Genomic DNA, 19,466 nt, shown 5'->3' on the forward strand with positions numbered 1-19,466 from the left:
TTAATAATTATAGCAGAGTACTGGTGTTGCAATGGTTAATTTAAAGTGCAAACTGCTTCAAAGTCTGCCTGTTTATACACATAACCTGCATACACTACTACTTTAGGTATGAATTTACAGCTCCTTGTACGTGTCACTGTTGAACACCACCAATAAGTGTTCGGCAACATCTCGTGAGTACAGTGATACCACCCATGCATAGGTTTGTTTCGTTGTTTGGGGGCTAAAAGGTCACATTTGGGACATGAGCAATTCAGTTTCTCAAATTGTAATTTTGACGTGTGGTCGTGTGTCCAAGTCCTATTTGGGATGTCTTTCAACCCGGGTAATTCAATTAACCCAATCTAACCATATATCTAAAAAATATAAATTTAAATATATTCACTATGACATAACTGCCATCACTTTTTACTGAGCCAGACATTGACAGTGGTACAGCATAACTGCCATCACTTTATACCGTACCAGACGTTGACTGTGTTACAGCATAACTGCCATCACTATATACTGTGACAGATATTGACTGTGGTGCAGCATAACTGCCATCACTATTTACTGAGCCAGACACTGACAGTGGCACCACAATCAGTGACTGGCCCAGTATATAGTCATAGGAGTTAAGATGCATTGTACACCTTAACTCCCATCACTTTGTGCTGATGGTGGTACACAATAGCTCCCATCAGTGCTTTATGCTTTCTAACACCCTTACAATGTTTCCTTATCTTTCCTGTCTCACCTCTCCTGCAGCTCCCCTTTCTTTTCCTCCATCTTTTTTTCTTCTGTCTTCATCTGTTTTGCCTCCTCCTCTTTTCACTTTTTTATCTTCTTTAAGAAATGGCCTTTTGGTCCAGCAGTGGATGCGGCTTAAGTGCTGAGCGCTGGGATATGACATTAAATCCTGGTGCACAGCATAACAAGCCAGCGCTCGTCACAAGGTAGTGTTATATAGAAGTCTGTATCATTGTTTTATATAACGCCATCAAATTCCATAGCACTGTACAATGCGTAGACAGGACATAACAAGTAGTATGTAACATAACAATTTGACTTACAGAGACAACAGGTGAGGAGGGCCCTGCTCAAGCTTACAATCTAGAGGTACTTAGAGTGTAATACACAATAGGTAAAAGCGCCATTGTTGTGGATGGACCAGCCACACTAGAGTATTGCAGGAGAGGGACTAGGAAAGGTGAGCTACAGGAATATGGGAGGGTGTTAATGTGCAATGTTGTAAGCATCCTTAAAAGTAGGTCTTGAGGGATTTTTTGAAGGAATGAAGGCAGGGGGAAAGACAGATAATCTTATAAGCGCGCATGAGAGCTAGAAATGATAGGAGAGGATAGAAGGAGATCATTGGATGAGCGGAGAGACTGGTTAGGAGTGTATTTAAAGTAGGGCTGCAACTAACGATTATTTTCATAATCGATTAGTTGGCCGATTATTTTGTCGATTAATCGGATAAAAAAAATGAATGTAAATTTTTCATTTATTTAAAATAATTTAATAAACAAATTATATTAAATAGAAACAGCAGAATAAAAAAAAACTTTGATAAAATGCATTTCTTGTCTTTATTTCCCAACCAGCCCCCCCCAATTGATGCACATTTGAGCCCAGACATGCCACGCTGCCTCCCAGACATGCCACGCTGCCTCCCAGACATGCCGCGCTGCCTCCCAGACATGCCACTCCACGCTGCCTCCCAGACATGCCACTCCACGCTGCCTCCCAGACATGCCACTCCACGCTGCCTCCCACATATGCCACTCCAAGCTGCCTCCCACATATGCCACTCCACGCTGCCTCCCACATATGCCACTCCACGCTGCCTCCCACATATGCCACTGTGCCTGATACGCCTTATACCCCGATACACCACTCCATCCTCCCCAGACATGCCACACTGCCTCCCAGACATGCCACGCTGCCCTCACCACATATGCCACTCCACTCTACCCCCAGATATGCTGCTGTGGCCCCAGATATGCCTTATACACCCTGATACACCACTCTGTCCTCCCCAGACATGCCACACTGCCCTCCCCACATATGCCTTATATACCGTATATGCCTTATACCCCCAGATATGTCACTCCGTCCTCCCCAGATATCTCATAGTCCCCTCATAGAGTCACAGACCCGTTCACAGCACACTGACACCATACTTTTATAAATAAGTACTGGGTTAATCTTCACTGCCCCCAGGATTTAGATTCCCCTTAGTCTGCCCCCCTTTACCTCTAACTGCACCTTAAGTTAACTTCATTAAATTAATCAAATTAACCCTCAGTCCTCATCATTAAATTAACCCTAAACACCCCTTTAACCATAACTACCCCTAAATTAACTCTAAATACCCCATCAAAACAACTACCCTAAATTAACCCTAAACATGCCATTAACCATAACTGCCCCTAAATTAACCCTAAACACCCCAGTAACCACAGCATCCCCTAAATTAACCCTAAAGACCCTGTCAACTACAACAGCCCCTAAATTAACCCTAAACACACCATTAACCACAACTGCCTCAAATTAACCCCAAACACCCCATTAACCACAGCTGCTCCTAAATTAACCCTAAACACCCCATTAACCATAGCTGCCCCTAAATTAACCCTAAACACCCTATTAACCATAACTGCCCCAAAACACCCCATTAACCATAGCTGCCCCTAAACACCCCATTAACCATAACTGCCCCTAAATTAACCCTAAACACCCCATTAACCATAACTGCCCCTAAATTAACCCCCACCTCCCCTAACTTTCAGCAGCCCAAATATTAATGTTATACTTACAGTTAGATGAGTGTCACAGCCATGTGGTTCTGGCCTTCTGGGAGAAGGAAGGGGGCGGGGCCAGTTGTCACAGTGATTACAGGGAGGGACTGGTAAGTAGGAGCTGCTGCTGTGAGTCAGACTAAACGGATTATATAATGAGGGGGATTTTCAGAACGTTTGCTCTGAAAAAACCCTCATTTTATAATCGATAATAATCGATTCAACTAATCGATAATGAAAACATATATAGGTGACCGCGCCCCTCACACCAAGTGAGTATAAATAATGCAAATGATACCAATTCAATGTAGCTTCAAGGAAATCCGAGCAGTATGTAAAATTCAATCATAAAACAAAGAGAAAAGAAAAAAACATCATAGTGTAATTCATCAAAATAGTTGTGTGTATATATCTAACAGGCAAAATGGACCCTTACGTTTGGTGGGGCTTATTCAAGCCCATAAACCGCGTAGGGGGGTGAGCGGGAGGGATTGTTCGTCTCCCGAATAAATTTCAGTCTCCACCGTAGAATTATTCAAAACTTCGCGATCTCGGAAGAAGAGCGAGAAATCGAGGTAACTACTCCCAAATTCTTCAAAGCACAGATAATTAAGGATTGTTTTGAATATATCTAAGGACTTTTTTAATATGATTCTATATTGTGATCCTGTTTAATTAAATTATTATTATTATTAAATTATTAATATTATTATTAAATGCATATACTTTAATTATAATGAAGAACCCAATTATGGACAATTGACAAATCTATGTGGACAATTTACCATTGATCTAATCAATTAAAGACGGCTATAAACGAGCACAGAAAGGGATCCACCAACGTACCTGAGGAAGTATAGCACGAAACGCGTCGTACGTTGCACGTTGTGACAGAGGAGAAGGAGGACGTGACTTTTATTTGCGGATATACATTCAGGTGTGCAGCAATTGATGAACGCGGGACGCCGTGATTTTGAAAACTGCCGCTAGTCCGATTATTTATTTATTTTATATATTAAAGTATTCATCTTTATCTCACCCTCGCCTCCGGATCTGTGCTTTGAAGAATTTGGGAGTAGTTACCTCGATTTCTCGCTCTTCTTCCGAGATCACGAAGTTTTGAATAATTCTACGGTGGAGACTGAAATTTATTCGGGAGACGGTGAGGTGTACCAGCAGCACATTCACATTTATTTATTTATTACATTTTTTTGCTTGTATATTTGCATCTTATATTATTTATATAATTCTATTGCGCACTACTCACTTTTTATTCTAATCGATAATGAAATTCGTTGGCAACGAATTTCATTATCGATTATTATCGATTAGTTGTTGCAGCCCTAATTTAAAGATATTGAAAGTAAGAGTCAGGATTTCAAAATGATTCCTGAAGCGTACAGGCAGCCAGTGAAAAGACTGACGGGGGCGGGGGATGTTAGTAAAGCGATGGGAGAGGAAGATGAGTCCGGCAGCAGCATTCATGGTGGATTTTAGAGGGGTCAAGGCAAGGCAGGAGATACGCACCAGGGCATGGACAAGAGCCTTAGTAGCATGCTGTGTTAGGAATGGACAGGCGTAGGCAATTTTTCAAAGATGGAGATGGCAGTTTTTAGAGATGTGGGGGGTGAACAAAAGGTCAGAGTCAAGGGTGACACCAAGACAGCGAGCATGAGGAGACAGGGAGATAATAGCACCATTAACATTGAGGGAAACTGATGAGGAATCTTAGCATTGGAAGGAGGGAAGATGATAAATTATTTTTGGAGAGATTGAGTTTAAGACAACTTGCAGAGTAATGGTAGCATGCTTGAAGGAGGATGGGAAGATCTAGTAGTGAGGGAGGGGTTGAAGATGTGGCGAGGGCTGGAGAAGGCTCACTGGAAGGTGTTGTGGTGCTTTGGTCTGAGCACAGACTGGATGGGCAGCAATGAAGGCAACATCATCAGCACGGAGATTAGGTCACCAAAAACGATGATAGCCAAGGAGAGCAAAACAAATCCAAAAAGATTTCTTAAGTACATTAATGCCACAAAATTTAGGAGTGATAATGTAGGTGTTCTGAAATATGGAGATTGTGAGTTAATAAGTGAGATCAGGAAAAGGCAGCAATACTAAATGTATCCCCCCCCCAACGTATATATTAAGGAAGAGCCACTACCTGCTGACTGGCAATTCAGCACTACAGAAACCTTAAATCAATTTTGCAAAAGCATTTGACACTGTTCCACACCAGTGGCTATTGTATAAACTAGGACAAATCGGTCTTGTCTGTTTTTGGATTACAAATTGCCTTAGTGACAGGATGCAAAGAGTTGCTAATGGTAAATTCTCAAGATGGACAACTGTGGTAAGTGGGGTGCCTCAGGGTTCTGTCTTGGCTCCAGTTCTTTTTAACTTACTTATTGATGATCTTGCAATATTGGAAGTCACTTATCTGTGTTTGCTGATGACCGTACCTGGGAACTTCTGCCCTTCGCTTGCGGGACGCGGCCAGGACTGTACACTGATGTTGGTGGACGGTCCCGCTGACGTCGGCGGCATTCCCGCTGACATCGGGGGAGTTCCTGCTGACGGCAGCGGGAAACACCCCCATTTAAAGGAAAAATGGTCGGGGAGCGGGGCGTGTCAAGACCCCGCTTCCGCAACTCGGAGGATTCGGGTCTTGACCCAGAGAACCGGCGGAGCAGCGCTCAGCTGCAATCTCCGGGTCAAACCCAGAGAGTTCCCAGGTATGCTGATGACACAAAATTAGGTAAGGTTATCAAGTCTGACCAGGATGATTTAGATAAACCAGGGGAATGGGCAAATAAGTGGCAGATGAGATTCAATATAGATAAGTGTAAGGTAATACACTTTGGTACCAAAAATAAGCATTCAACTCTAAAGGGCAGTGCATTGGTTATAGCAGAAAATGAGAAGGACATAGGTATAACTGTAGACCATAGACTTCGCAACACAGTGCAGTGCCAGTCAGTGGTTGCAAAAGCCAGTAAAGTATTGGCATGCATATTAAATCAAAAAGATGAAAATATAATTTTACCTCTTTATAAAGCAATGGTGAGGCCTCACCTTGAATATGCAGTGCAATTTTGGGCACCATATTTTAAGAAGTTAATTAAAGAAATAGAGAATTTTAGTTATGAAGAAAGACTAGAAACACTTGAAAAGAGATATCTAAGAGGGGACCTGATAGCTTTGTACAAATACATACAAGGTCAGTATAAACAGCTCTGTAGTGATCTATTCACCAAGAGGTCTCTCAGTTGAGACTTGAGGAAAGCAGATTTCAGCATCAGCATAGGAAAGGGTTCTTGACAGTAAGAACAATAAGAATAAGAAATTATCATAGTCAGTGGATATTTTTAAGAAAGGTCTGGATGCTTTTCTGGTTAACCATAACATAAAGGCTACAACTGTTAAAAGGACAGTAGTATTAGCAAGCAGACCCAGGCAGCAATCTGATTGCCACTTTGGAATCAATAAGGAATTTTTGTTCCCTGTTGTGGCACTATAGGAAACTGCCTCAAGTAGGGTTTTTTTTCCCTTTTGTTGGATCAACTTTAGAAGTATGTGGTATGTGTGAAAGATTTGTCTTTTTCAACCTACTATATCATACTACCTTTATGTGGAGATTTACTGGTCCAAAAAACACTCTGTATGTGTTTCAGCAGGAACATCATTTGATATGCGGCCCAGATCTTATCTCCGAGTGGGGGTATGGTGGCCAAACAAGGTCTGGAGGTATCGCATGACTAGGAACACTCTTTTCTGGAACAAGGGAATTGCTGTGACAGAGCATCGGCACAGACGTCTTAAGTCCCCAGAAGATAGGAGACCGCATAATTAAAATGTGATAGAAAGGGCCCACCTACCTTGCCTAGGAGTCAGGCATTTAGCGAGATTCTTATGGCCTGTGAGAATTACAATTGGCGTCGGTGTACCCTCTAACAGATGCTTCCGTTCTTTGAGAGCCAGTAATATAGCCAATAGTTCCCGGCCTCCAATTTCGTAGTTTCACTCCACTGGGCTTAACTTTTTGGAGTTGTAACTACGTGGGTGTAACTGTCTCTCAGGAGTGGGGCGTCGAGACAGGAGGGTGCCTACTCCTGTTTTAGAGGCATCAACCTCGAAGGGTAATTTGGGATTAGGATGTGCCAAATTCAGAGGTGACAACCGAAGGAGTGACAGGAGCAACAATGGCCTGTGGAGGTGGTAGAGACAGATGTGCAGTGCCAATAAGGAGTGATTGTAGGGGTAACACAAACTGGTCCATTGCTGGTCCAACCTAGAAAATACATTTGGAACTTGCCTGTACACCCTGGCCTCAGCTGTTGTTATTCCTAGATACTTCCACTTCAAAATAATAGCACTTACAGTTGGCCAGGATAGATCCAGCACAGCAGAAATTTCATGAACTATGTGGCATAGGTGGCATCCTATGACGGTGCCATGATTGAAGTCACTGAGCTCTTCATTACGACCCATTCTACCGCCTGTGTCTGTCTATGCAGATGGCTGCCTATGCACTTCATTTTATACACCTGTTAGCAGTGGGCGGAGCTGAAACAGGGGAACTGTAGTTAGGAGAGGTTTCCACATAGTTTGCTAATATACTGTTACCAGCAATGTGATTTTTTGTTTTAGAAATTTCACATTTTTTTACCGTGACCAATAAGGATACAACTAAGCCCTTCTTCCAATTGTCCCTCCGTAATAATCTCTTCCTAATTCCAGATTTAGTGAATCATTCACTTTTTTATGCATTTCTCATATTACATGGAGTGAGTTTCACAAGGGAAGGGTTTGGACATTTAAACCAAAATATGTCTTGAAAAGGTTTTTCTCATTTAGGTGAGACTTGTGATGCCTTAAAATGTTATCCTAACTTGTCCTTCGGCATACAGGGGTTACATATCCCTTTGAGGAGCGTGGCCCAGAAGATGATTATTGGGGACCCTATATCCTTCTGTGGCACCTAGCACCCTTTCAGTAGAGCGTAATACATCGAGCTTTCTATATTAAATCACATCTGATTTTGCTGCTATAACAGTTAAACCACCGCGCGTCAGCACGAATGAGACAGGCGGAAGGTTTTCTAAAAGCTGCTGATGGACATGGGTGTCCCTGCCCCTCCGACCCCGTGAGCACTGAAACATCTCCCCAGGCTCCTGTCGCTCAGACCCCGGAGACGTTGTTGTCCTCTCTTCTATCTTCTTACATCTTATAACCGTAACCGACGCTGCCCCTACTTCTGCGACGCAATCTGAATCTAGCGTGTTTTCGGCGGGATGATGTCACGCCACGGGGTTTCGTCAAGTTTTCCTCTGATTGGTGAGGCTCGTTACGCCTTTTGCTGATTGGTCGGTTATGTCGCGCCAGTTCGATTGCTCGGTTCTGTATGTCCGTGTTGTCCTGTGGTAGTTTTGGCGCCACGATAGTCCAGCTCTCGTCAGTGCTGTAATACAGCAAGCATGGCACCTGTGTCAAGCGGAGACAGCGGGCAAAACGGTAATCCACGGGCGACCAAACAAGGAGGGTGTTAAGGGAGAGTGGCTAGCGAACATGAGTGACAGGAACGCAGAGAGGAGTCATGAATGATTGTCCGGCCGGCATCAGTGGGGGATTTACGAGTTCGGCCGCTGAATGAACCGTTGCGGTCACTGTCTGTGACTTGAAGGCTGCAGTTTGCGAACATATCAACCAGATGTTGGATTTGAACAGATTTAGTTCTAAATGTGTTGGTGAAATTTTAAAACGCCCCGTAGTTATTGTTAACTAAATTTCAATGCCTGTGTCTATGCAGAAGTGGGTGAATAACTTATGGGAAGTAAAACATTATGTGTATTTACTCCCTTTAGGCTTGTCTTTAAATAGGCTGTCACTGAATCCAGAGTTCGATAGTTCTGGTGTTGCAGACCTGTAGGTCTCAAACTGTTATGGAACTACATATCCCATGATGCTCATCAAACCATTATTTAGGATGCTAAACAGTTACCATAGGGTCTGTTCCAAGATCAAAGCAATAGCAGCGATGCTATTTACATTCGTTATGTATGTTTATGTTACTAATTACAAGCTCAAAAATCTAAGCGTTTCAAAGTGCATATTAGTGTGTTGCTTTTAGACATTAAAAGTGCTGGCGCCGACTCTGAACTAAGTAATAAATTGGTCTACAGGTCTGTAACTGATTTATATAACACACAAACACCGTAGGAATAGTTTTGAACGTCATGTTAAACCTTGTGCAAGTTTTAAGATTTATGGTAACATCTATCTTTGTCTCGGCAGTCTGATTACCATGTTGCTGACCTTTTACAAAAGATTATACTTTTTTATTCTTTATGCGGTATTAACATAAAGTGCCTGGGTTGACAGTTGCACGTGAAGTATACGCACCCCAAAAACGTATGTACCATTTGGCTTGACATTCATTTTGAACTTTTGTCAGACATGGCGGATTCCGAGAGTTTTGCTGCATCGCGCTCACGACGTGAAAAAACTGTAAAGAGAGGTCGCCAGGAAGCATTGGAGCGATTGAGAAAAGCTAAGGCAGGCGAAAAAGTCAAATATGAGGTAAAGTTATCTTTCTTTTCCCATTATCCTCTTTTGTGTTTTCTGTGCAATGCATTAATAACAAATGTATATAATTAGGGACTGCAGTAAAGAGTGAATACATTGAAGACTATAGTCCATAAGAGCCTATAAGTAGGCCAAGAGTGCCAAAAAGCTGGCTCAATTAAAGTTTTCCTGTAGCAGCAAAGATTTAGCTGGGTTGCTTGGCTTCTGTTCCTTAGCATTTAGGTTCATTAGTGAATGTTTTGCCACCTTTCAGCTTATATTTATTTCGGTGTTGAAATTGTTCTCACTGAAGTTTTAAAATACTGGCTGTTTGGAAGCTGTGTGATCTTCACTAAGGCACTGGTTTTGACTTTTTGATTGTCGTGTATATTTCTGCATTGATATAATTGAATTGATTGTATAATGGTTGGAACTTGTCGGTGTTGGTCTAGATCACAGTACCACGTAAGAGCAACTTTACTTTGTGCTAAGTAGTTTTTTTCCAAACCTGATATGTGTGCAATATTTTAATACTATTTTCTGTCATAAGGTGGAAGAAATGTCAAATATATATGAAGAAGTGGATGAGGACGCATATTCAAAGATTGTTCAAGAAAGACAAGAAGATGACTGGATAATTGATGACGGTGAGTTAATGTGGGCTATGTATTGTTCTAAATTGCTTGGGATCCTGTAAGCGTATGGATGCTCATCATCTCATTCTGTATATTAGTCTATAAATTGCTAGGATGGAAGATGAAACTACTAAAACTTCTTTATTTTCAGAATCATTAATTCCCTTCTGTGTAACCATTTAGGTTACTACAAGTTTTGCGTTATATTTTTGTAGATTTTCTACAACTATCTATAACTGTTGTGGCTGTTACCGTATTTGCTCGATTATAAGACAAGGTTTTTTCCAGAGCAAATGCTCTGAAAAATACCCCTCGTCTTATAATCGGGGTCATCTTATAATCAGACCTCAAATAGGTCTGACTATGAGACTAAGATCCAGATCCCCCGCAGCGATGCAGGGGACCTGGATCCTCCTGTGTTATGCCCCCCCCAACTTACTGGTGCTTAGTCCGGGCAGCGTGTGGAGCTCTACGCGATTCGCGTAGACAACTTCCGCTGCTGCCGGGAGGAGGTGTGGTTAGCAGCGGGGGTTGTCTGTCAGAGATCAGAGTTCCCTGCCGGGGAACTCTGACAGCTGGGGAAGGTCTGCGCGTTGAACACAGACAACCCCCGCTGCTAACCGCACCTCCTCCTGGCTGCAGCGGAAGTTGTCTACGCGAATTGCGTAGAGCTCTACATGCTGCCCGGACCACGCACCGGGTACTCAGAAACACTGGTAAGTTTGGAGGAGAGAGGGAGTGTTAAATGGGGGGGCATAAGGCATTTCTATAGGCAGAGTGCTCTATAAAATGCCTTTTAACCCACTTAATGCCACTCTGCCTCCAGAAATGCCTTGTAACCCTCTGTACGCCACTCTGCCTCCTGAAATGCCTTATACCTCCCTATATGCAACTCTGCACCATAATATGCCTTTTAACCCCCTAAAAGGCCAGAGTGGCATATAGGGGTATAAGGCAATTCTGGAGGCAGTGGCACATAGGGGGTCAAAAGGCGTATCATGGGGCACAGTGGCATTTAGAGGGTTAAAAGGCATATCATGGGACACAGTGGCATAAAGGGGGTATAAGGCATTTCTGGGGCAGAGTGGCAATCCTGGGGGCAGATGTGCATAACTGGTGGGGGGCAGGTTGAAAATAAAGGAAATAAAAACAAAAAAAATCTCAATCATAGCTTTTTATTAAAAAAAAATTATTCACATAGTTTACATGAATTAACATTTACTGGTAAAACTTTTTTCCTATAAGGTCGTCTTATATTCAGGCTTTTTCTTTTTTTCATAAATCAATATTCAGATTTTGGGGGGGTCGTCTTATAATCGAGCAAATAAGGTAAATTGGATTACATTGAGTTGTGTAGGGAATAGGCACGCAGAAGACTTCTAAGAGCCGTTTTTTTTTAAATGATACCATTAGAACTTTTAAATAAACATTAATGTAATATGCTTTTTCCCTGCATTCCATAGATGGGACTGGTTACGTTGAAGATGGCAGAGAAATTTTTGATGATGACCTACAAGAAGATAGGCAGCCTGCTAAAGGTAATTTTACAAACTATTTCTCTTGCCCAAATTACCAAAGAGCTTAACACTGATCAGCCATAGCATTAGGACCACTGACAGGTGCAGTGAATAACACTGATAATCTTGTTATGTAATCATGGCACCTGTCAGTGGGGGGGATATATTAGGCAGCAAGTGAACATAGAGGGCCCTACACATTATTAGGTGGTCATAATGTCATGGCTGATCGGTGTAATTGGCCATGTTCAATCACTGATTCAGGAAGCAAAGCTAGTGTATTCATATTTTGGTAGTGCCAGCTTGCACTAACCATGATTTACTCATACAGCTGGGTTTGGATCGACAAAATTTGTGGTGAAGATACCCCTACACTTAGGGTGGTATATATCATATAAGAAGGCTTACTTTCATAACCAACTAGTGAATAATTGACATCGTGGTTAAGTCCACTCTTTTAGGGTTGATCTGTAACGGTTATTGGTTAGCCTTATAGAGGTGGCACAATCATTATTAACGCCATTTATCTCCATTTAGGTCCATACCATTTAAACCCATTTTAGGTATATAGATCACTATGTTAGTGGTCTATAGTGTTTGTGCATCACTGTATATATTATCATTTTTTCTTTTTCACTTGTATATACTTACACTAGTATTCAGAACCTTCCTTTTGATATTCAGGGTTTACGATATTCAAAAAAATAATGTAGGCTTATTTTATAAAACATAGGGTACCAGCTTTTGCAATTTCTGGCCCATCTCTTGGTATGAAGGCATGGGTTTCCCAGTTCCTAACTGATCCATATGCTTTGTTCTGAGCAGCTCATGTGGATCTCTAGCCCTTCACATGTCGCTTTGCCACATACACAATGCATATATATATTTGATATATAATATATATATAAAATATCTGGTAGTTTAAAATACAAGTGCAGTGTTTTATGTACTGGGCCATGCAGGGGACCCGATGCTTACATGGCAATGTTTTTCTTTCCTGCAGGAAAAGAGCCCAAAGGACCAGCCAAAGATAAGGGCAGTGTGAAGAAGTCATCTGTGTGTAAACCAAACAGTATCAAGTCAATGTTTATTGCAAGTGCTGGGAAAAAAACTGCTGATGTAAGTCCTCTTCCTTTCAATAATGCTATTAAAAAAAAAAAAAACAAACACATCTTTTCATTGTAATACCTTGGCCAGTGGACGCTTATTGTGTTTTTAATAACAACTATAGCTTTGCTATCTGTTTAGGTGACCATTAATTGCAGGACTAGACATAATTTTGTTGAATCATTGGGGGAAAAAATATTTTTAAAGTACAGCTTGTTTTGGCATGTCAGTATTTTGTCAGACATGCCCCCATCTGCTTTAATGTACCATTTAATGAGATTTTTTTTTTTTGTTTCTCAAAGACTTTCTCTGAAAGGAGTTCCATCCACACTTTAAAGTGACATTGATGACTGACCACGAGAAATACACCTTTGCATTACCATGGGTATTCCTCCTAAAAATAAAGCCCTTAGTGGTGCTGGTGTCAATATTTGTCATTCATGCCAAGAGATTAAGTTTCCCTGTCTGCTGTAATTAGTATACAGTCAATGTTCAGAAGTAGAACGTATAGGTGGGAAAACATGTATAAAATGGCATGAGAAAATAGGGGCTGTGAATAAAATTTAGAGACAATTTTATTTTGTATACACTGTTTTTTGTTTGTGCTTTGCCACTACAGAAAGCTGTGGATCTGTCCAAAGATGATTTGCTGGGTGATTTACTGCAAGACTTGAAAACACAGGTAGGTTGTTTTAGGAACAGGTTGTAGTTTAGCTCTGGACATTGAAGTTCAGAAGCATTTTTTTGTTTGTAAACCATATACCTGTTTTCCCTTGCTATGACAATTGTGACTGTACAAACTATATATACACTTTTTTTCTGTGCTGTGCAGGGTAAAAAACCTACAGGAAACAAACTGATTGAGGGGCATTAGGCAAGCCTGCTCTTGTGCCTGTAATATACGGTTGTGCTGATTTTTTGTGCAGAATTTCTCACCTCTGTAATCATTTTTGTCTCTAACATGAATAGTTCAAGGCGGATTTATAACTTAATGTTCTTTTTAGGGTACCCAGATTGCAGCACCGCCACCTGTCATTACGCTGAAGAAGAAGAGACCTGCTGGAACACCTCTTAATCCGTTCTCTGTAGTGGCTCCTCTCTCTAAGGTAACACCAAGTTTACTCAGAAGTTACTCGAGAAAAATGCACACCATGACTGTATTTAAAACCTGGTTAGCCTGTACCATTTCAGAAAAAAGATATCCCTTATTAATGTGTGCCCCCCATTTTGTAAAGCATGTAGTGTTACCTGCAATTCTTTGTAATACATGTTAGTTTGCATATTAATGGGGGCAGTAGCTTCTGTCTGCAATTTTGAATTGCTATTAACCCCCTTAAAACCTTCTTGAAGTTTCATGCCATCATGAAAAACTATCATGACGGTATGGGTCGTCATGAAAAAAGCAGCAATGCAAATTCCCAAATCCCTGCATCGCCCCCATGCATCAACGTGAACCGCCATTCATGACCCCACAACGGAAGTTTTACCCAATCATGCAAAACTTCCATTATGAATGGATGCATTGTGTTCTGGGTGACCGTAATGCTCCATTTGTGTAAAGTGAGTGCTGCTGATTGGCCCATCAATCAGCAGTGTCAGTAAAGTGAACTATTTTTTTTTTTGTGTGTATGTATATGTGTGTATATGTATATGTGTGTGTGTATATATATATCTCAATATAAGAACAAAAAAAGGTCCTTGGGAGCTACTGTTAACCATATAATTTCTGGAAATCTTGCACAATGAAGCAAGACTCTCATAATTGTGTTTCGGTTAACTGAACTGGTTTGGGACCATTTTCATATTAAACCAAAAAGTTTTATTTTAATGTAGTATTTATACAGTGTGGGTGTCTGACAAATTATAAAGAAGGGCCCTGGTTAAGCAACGGTGAACCAAAAAAAATGTTTCTTGGTTTTTGGGCATAAAACACCCTCGGTAAAGAAGGGTTTAATCAACCTGTTGATTTTGGTTCTGACATCCTTAGTAACTTACGTTTTTCTCGTTGCTGACAGTTTATTTTCTCATTGTTTGCCAAAGGTCAGCCCAGCAAGTGTCAAAGCATCTCCTTCATCTAGATACCCGCTGCAGTCCTCGCGTTCCAAAGTGTGCAGCTCTTCAAAACCATTGCAAGTTAAACCTGAACCCAGTTTTGGTGTTGAAAAAGATCTTGCTAAAAACAGCGGCTCGCTGAAAGAGGAAGGTAGTACAGCAGGTATTGTAGAATACACTGTGAATAGCTTTTTAAACAATGACTTTTTTTTTTCTTCTTGTTTATCAATGTTGAATGTGTTTACTGTCTGGAATGTTGCAGAGATGGACAAAAGGTACTTCTCCAGCTGATTTTAAAAATGGAATGACCAGTTATCCTTTGGGTCATGTGCAGAGATGCTAAAGCTCAACATCACACGTATATAATATTAGCACACTGAGGGACAATATCGTCACAACAACACTTTATTTATTTCAGAAGAACAGGAAATGGTTGAATTTGATGATGGGGATTTTGATGAACCCATGGAGGAAGATGATTCAACCCAAAGCACTGCTACTGTTAAAGAGGAGTCAAAATACAGTATGAATGTGAAGCAGGAAGAGCTGCCGCTTGAAGAAAGCTCTACCCTGTATGTACTAGAGCTGTTCATAAAATATTCAATCACAGATGTTTCTTCAGAGTATTCTTACCAGGTCATATATGTTTGGTGTAAAATAGTAGAGCACCAAATTCTTTTAAGCACTGTTTTATGCTGCTTGCCTTGGGTTACGTGTTTATGTGTCTGGGTCAGTCGAGCTACTTATTTCACTGTATTTCTTGTTCACATTTGGTTAAATGTAACATTCTGTAAATGCCTGATTATTTCTGTTGCTTTTTATTTTATGTTTTGCATTCAGAATTTCTGTTACTTCGAATGAATCTTGTTGGGACCAAATGCCAGATGAAAGTGAAACTGTTTCCAGTGAGGTTCAAGTAGATTCAAGCCTCCTTCCCTTGGTGACTGGTGAAGATGGTGATCAAGTTTTCAGGTTTTATTGGTTGGATGCTTATGAAGATCAGTATAATCAACCAGGTGAGAAAACATGGGGTTTAAGACAAGGCTGTCATAGAACTTTTATTAGACTGGCAAGATGACAGCAGTGCTGAGTAAATGTACCGCCCTGCCTTCTTTAAGTTATCCCATATAAAAATAAAACTTTTATAATGTTCCCGGTAAAAATATGGACATATGATGTGTTCAGTCTTATTTTAAAAGGCAAAACCTTAGAGCTGTGGATAAGGAGAATTATACATGATTAGTGAAGTTTGCTGTTAGAACCTATTGTCACTATTTTGGTTCCCAACAATGAATTGTTAATGTGGAAGCAATGAAAGTGACATTGAGTGAGATAACAGGAATGGGAAAATCCACATAAGAGCCTAACATTTATGAGCATCTGACATCTGTGTGTTTTAATGACTGCGCTGTGTGAGACCACTGTATTTAATGCACTGTGGAGATCCCTGACCTAGGAGTCACTGATAGTGACATTGGGCTTGTGGATTTTAGGATGTATTTATCTGAAATTCTGCCTGTTTGGATAAACAAGTTTTAAAGATTACATTTTCTAGTCTCGTTCTTGTTACTTTATTTTAGCACTGATCTTAATGTATTTTATATTTTTGAAAACTGTGTTATATGTAGGGCTGCAACTAACTATTATTTTAATAATCGATTAGTTGGCCGATTATTTTTTCGATTAATCGGATAAAAAAATACATTATTTTAAATTGAAGAAAAATTGCAATAAAAAATGTACAATTTACACTTTCATCTCTTTATTGCAATGGCCTCTCTCTATTCACCTTCTTATTTTACTGACATAATAAAAGCTACAAGAACCCAAACACAGTGTTTCTCAAACTAGGTTTTAATACAAAGTTATTAGTAAATATTAATTCATATGTTAACTATTTTTCATATTTAATAAAAACTGAGAAAAAAGCCTTGTTTAAATTTTTTTTATTAACCAAACTGCCCCCAGTTATGCACATCTGACCCCCAGCTTGCCACTCTGCCCCCATATATGCCTTATACCTCTTATATGCCAGATTCCACTGTGCCCCCTGATATGCCTTATACTCCTTAAATGCCAGTGATATGCAACTGAGCCCCCTGATATACCTTTTACCCCCAGATTTGTTTTATGCCCCCCTGATATGCCTAATATCGATATGTCTTATACCCCCTATATGCCACTGAGCCCCCTGATATACCTTTTACCCCCAGATATGTTTATGCCCCCCTGATATGCCTAATATCCATATGCCTTATACCCCCTATATGCCCTAAAAATTCATAATACCCCCCATACACCACTCTGGCTCCTCCCCCTCCCATACACCACTCTGGCTCCTCCCCCCTCTCATACTCCACTCTGCCTCCTCCCCCCTCCCATACACCACTCTGCCTCCTCCCCCGCCCATACATCACTTTGGCTCCTCCCCTCCCATACATCACTTTGGCTCCTCCCCCTCCCATATACACCTCTGCCTCCTCCCCTCCCATACATCACTTTGGCTCCTCCCCTTCCTATACTCCACTCTGCCTCCTCCCATACACCACTCTGGCTCCTCCCCCTCCCATACTCCACTCTGGCACCTCCCATTCTCCACTCTGCCTCCTCCCCCTCCCATACATCACGTTGGCTCCGCCCCCTCCCATACATCACTTTGCCTCCTCCCCCCTCCCATACTCCACTCTGCCTCCTCCCCCTCCCATACTCCACCATGCCTCCTGTGAACCTCCGTTTCTGACAAGACACCAGGGAGCCGGGTAGAGAGGCAGAGTGGCGTATGAGAGGGGGAGGAGCCAGAGTGGTGTATTGGAGGGTGGCTCCCATACACCCCTCTGACTCCTCCCCCCTCCCATACACCGCTCTGCCTCTCTACCCGGCTCCGTTACTGAAGGCACTTTCACTGCAGCTTCATAGAAGCCACAGTGTAAGTGAAGGGCAGTAACGGAGTCTGTCTGTGCGATGCAGAGAGGATGATTCTCTGTCAGCCGGTGGGGGTCTGCATCGCACAGACAGACTCCGTTACTCACCTTCACTTACACTGAGGCTTCTATGAAGCTGCAGGGAAAGTGCCTTCAGTAACGGAGCTGGGTAGAGAGGCAGAGTGATGTATGGGAGGGGGGAGGAGGCAGATGGGAGGGGGAGAGAGACGGAAGTGAGAGACCGGCCGACAGTGAGGGGAATCCAGGTCTCCTGCAGCGTTGCGGGGGATATGGATTCCGGTGTTATAATCCGATCTCTGTTTGAGGTCGGATTATATAAAGAGGAGTTTTTTAGAGCATTTGCTCTGAAAAAAACCTCTTTTTATAATCGATAAAAATCGATCCGATTAATCGATGATGAAATTCGTTGACAACGATTTTAATTATCGATTATCGATTTTATCGGTTAGTTGTTTCAGCCCTAGTTATATGCAGTATCTGTTTTAATAAAGACATAGAATGGGGTTTAATATGAATTCCAATTTTAATATAAATCGTATCTAAAAATGAGTTGCCACTATTTACTTGCTCTCTCATGTGCGTTTTACACAACCTACTATTTTAAGACTGGGAGATAGATTACATATCGCTGAAATTGCCATTGTTGGCATAATTGTTTATCAACGATCCCCCTTTTCCATGGTAAGTGTACCCACAAAAATTTATATATTTTTCATGGACAGATAAAACTCCCTTTTGTATGGTCATTTATTAGTAATTCAATGGAAAAAAAATGAAAAAAACAAAATAGAAAAAAGGCACATTTTTGCAATTTTACATAGGATTATTTCCACCAAATTGGAAGGTCACAGGAAGAAAGCATATACCCCGCAGCATTGGTCTAGACCAGAGGTAGGCAACCTTCGGCACTCCTGATGTTGTGGACTACATCTCCCATAATGCTCTTGCAGTCATAATGCTGGCAAAGCATTAAGGGAAATGTAGTTCACAACATCTGGAGTGCTGAAGGTTGCCTACCCCTGGTCTAGACCATTCTAGAATTTCTGATTGCTCTCCCTTCTGGCCGATCATAAGCAATGCGATTACCATTTGAGTCTCTGAAGACTTGCTTCGTGATCCATGTGATCAGTGCAGGAGAGATTGCAGGGAAGAGAGTGAGAAACAATACTTCTCCCTCATCCCACCTAGGGAAAAAAGTGTAATTAATAGTAACGTAAAGAAACAATACAGTGATATTGCATTGAGAACGGTGCAAAATCAAATAAAAAGAAAACCCTTACATCTCATTGCCTTGGTAGAAAGTGTCACCCCCCAATCCCCATAAACCAGAGATATTAAAAATACTTCTCTACGGGGTACTATGATAGAGGTGCATGTGGCCCTTTTAAAGACAAAATAAGTATGTAGGCTATGTCTGTAATAATGGGATGTTGCTGCAAATAAACTGGGTCATTGTTCATCATGGTCAGAAATCTTAAGAAAATTGCAAAATGATTTTTCATTTTTTTTTTTTTGCATGTTTCTATTCTGAAAAATATGTATAATTTGTATGGGTACATCAAATAGGAATCTTAATTAAAGCCACATATGGTGAAAATGGTAAAATAGCTCCAGGATTTGAAAAGACCCACTGGGACTCATTGGCTTAATTTTACATATAACACTACATTTTTTTTCATCATTGGAATTTTTTTTTCTTCTACAGACAGATTTGTGAGTGGCAGGTCCTCTTCATTTAATTTGTGTATGTTGTGTGTATTTGTAGTTTGAGGGGCATGAGGTTTTTGGGAACCTATTTTTTTCCCCCTCATGCAGGAAGAGCTCATCAAAGGTTTGAGTCTAATGACAATCTGATCTTATGTGTAC

The 19,466-nt window shown here is 41.2% G+C and overlaps 1 protein-coding gene across 2 annotated transcripts in view; it reads left to right on the forward strand.

Moving 5' to 3' along the window:
- The first annotated feature begins 8,152 nt into the window (after positions 1–8,152).
- The window catches only part of POLA1 (DNA polymerase alpha 1, catalytic subunit), a 114,768-nt gene continuing 103,454 nt past the window's right edge, over positions 8,153–19,466 (forward strand). Inside the window, exons 1-10 of one of the 2 annotated variants that reach the window (XM_053457337.1) lie at positions 8,153–8,297; positions 9,238–9,362; positions 9,898–9,994; positions 11,446–11,520; positions 12,503–12,618; positions 13,226–13,288; positions 13,611–13,712; positions 14,647–14,821; positions 15,077–15,230; positions 15,499–15,674. In XM_053457337.1, the coding sequence (XP_053313312.1) occupies positions 8,261–8,297; positions 9,238–9,362; positions 9,898–9,994; positions 11,446–11,520; positions 12,503–12,618; positions 13,226–13,288; positions 13,611–13,712; positions 14,647–14,821; positions 15,077–15,230; positions 15,499–15,674 (1,120 nt within the window). In that variant the 5' untranslated portion in view covers positions 8,153–8,260. The remainder of the gene's footprint in view (positions 8,298–9,237; positions 9,363–9,897; positions 9,995–11,445; positions 11,521–12,502; positions 12,619–13,225; positions 13,289–13,610; positions 13,713–14,646; positions 14,822–15,076; positions 15,231–15,498; positions 15,675–19,466) is intronic. The other variant, XM_053457338.1, reaches the window with a different exon arrangement.

The sequence above is a fragment of the Spea bombifrons genome, chromosome 2 (genome assembly GCF_027358695.1).
Source record: "Spea bombifrons isolate aSpeBom1 chromosome 2, aSpeBom1.2.pri, whole genome shotgun sequence".
Classification (NCBI taxonomy): Eukaryota; Metazoa; Chordata; class Amphibia; order Anura; family Pelobatidae; genus Spea; species Spea bombifrons.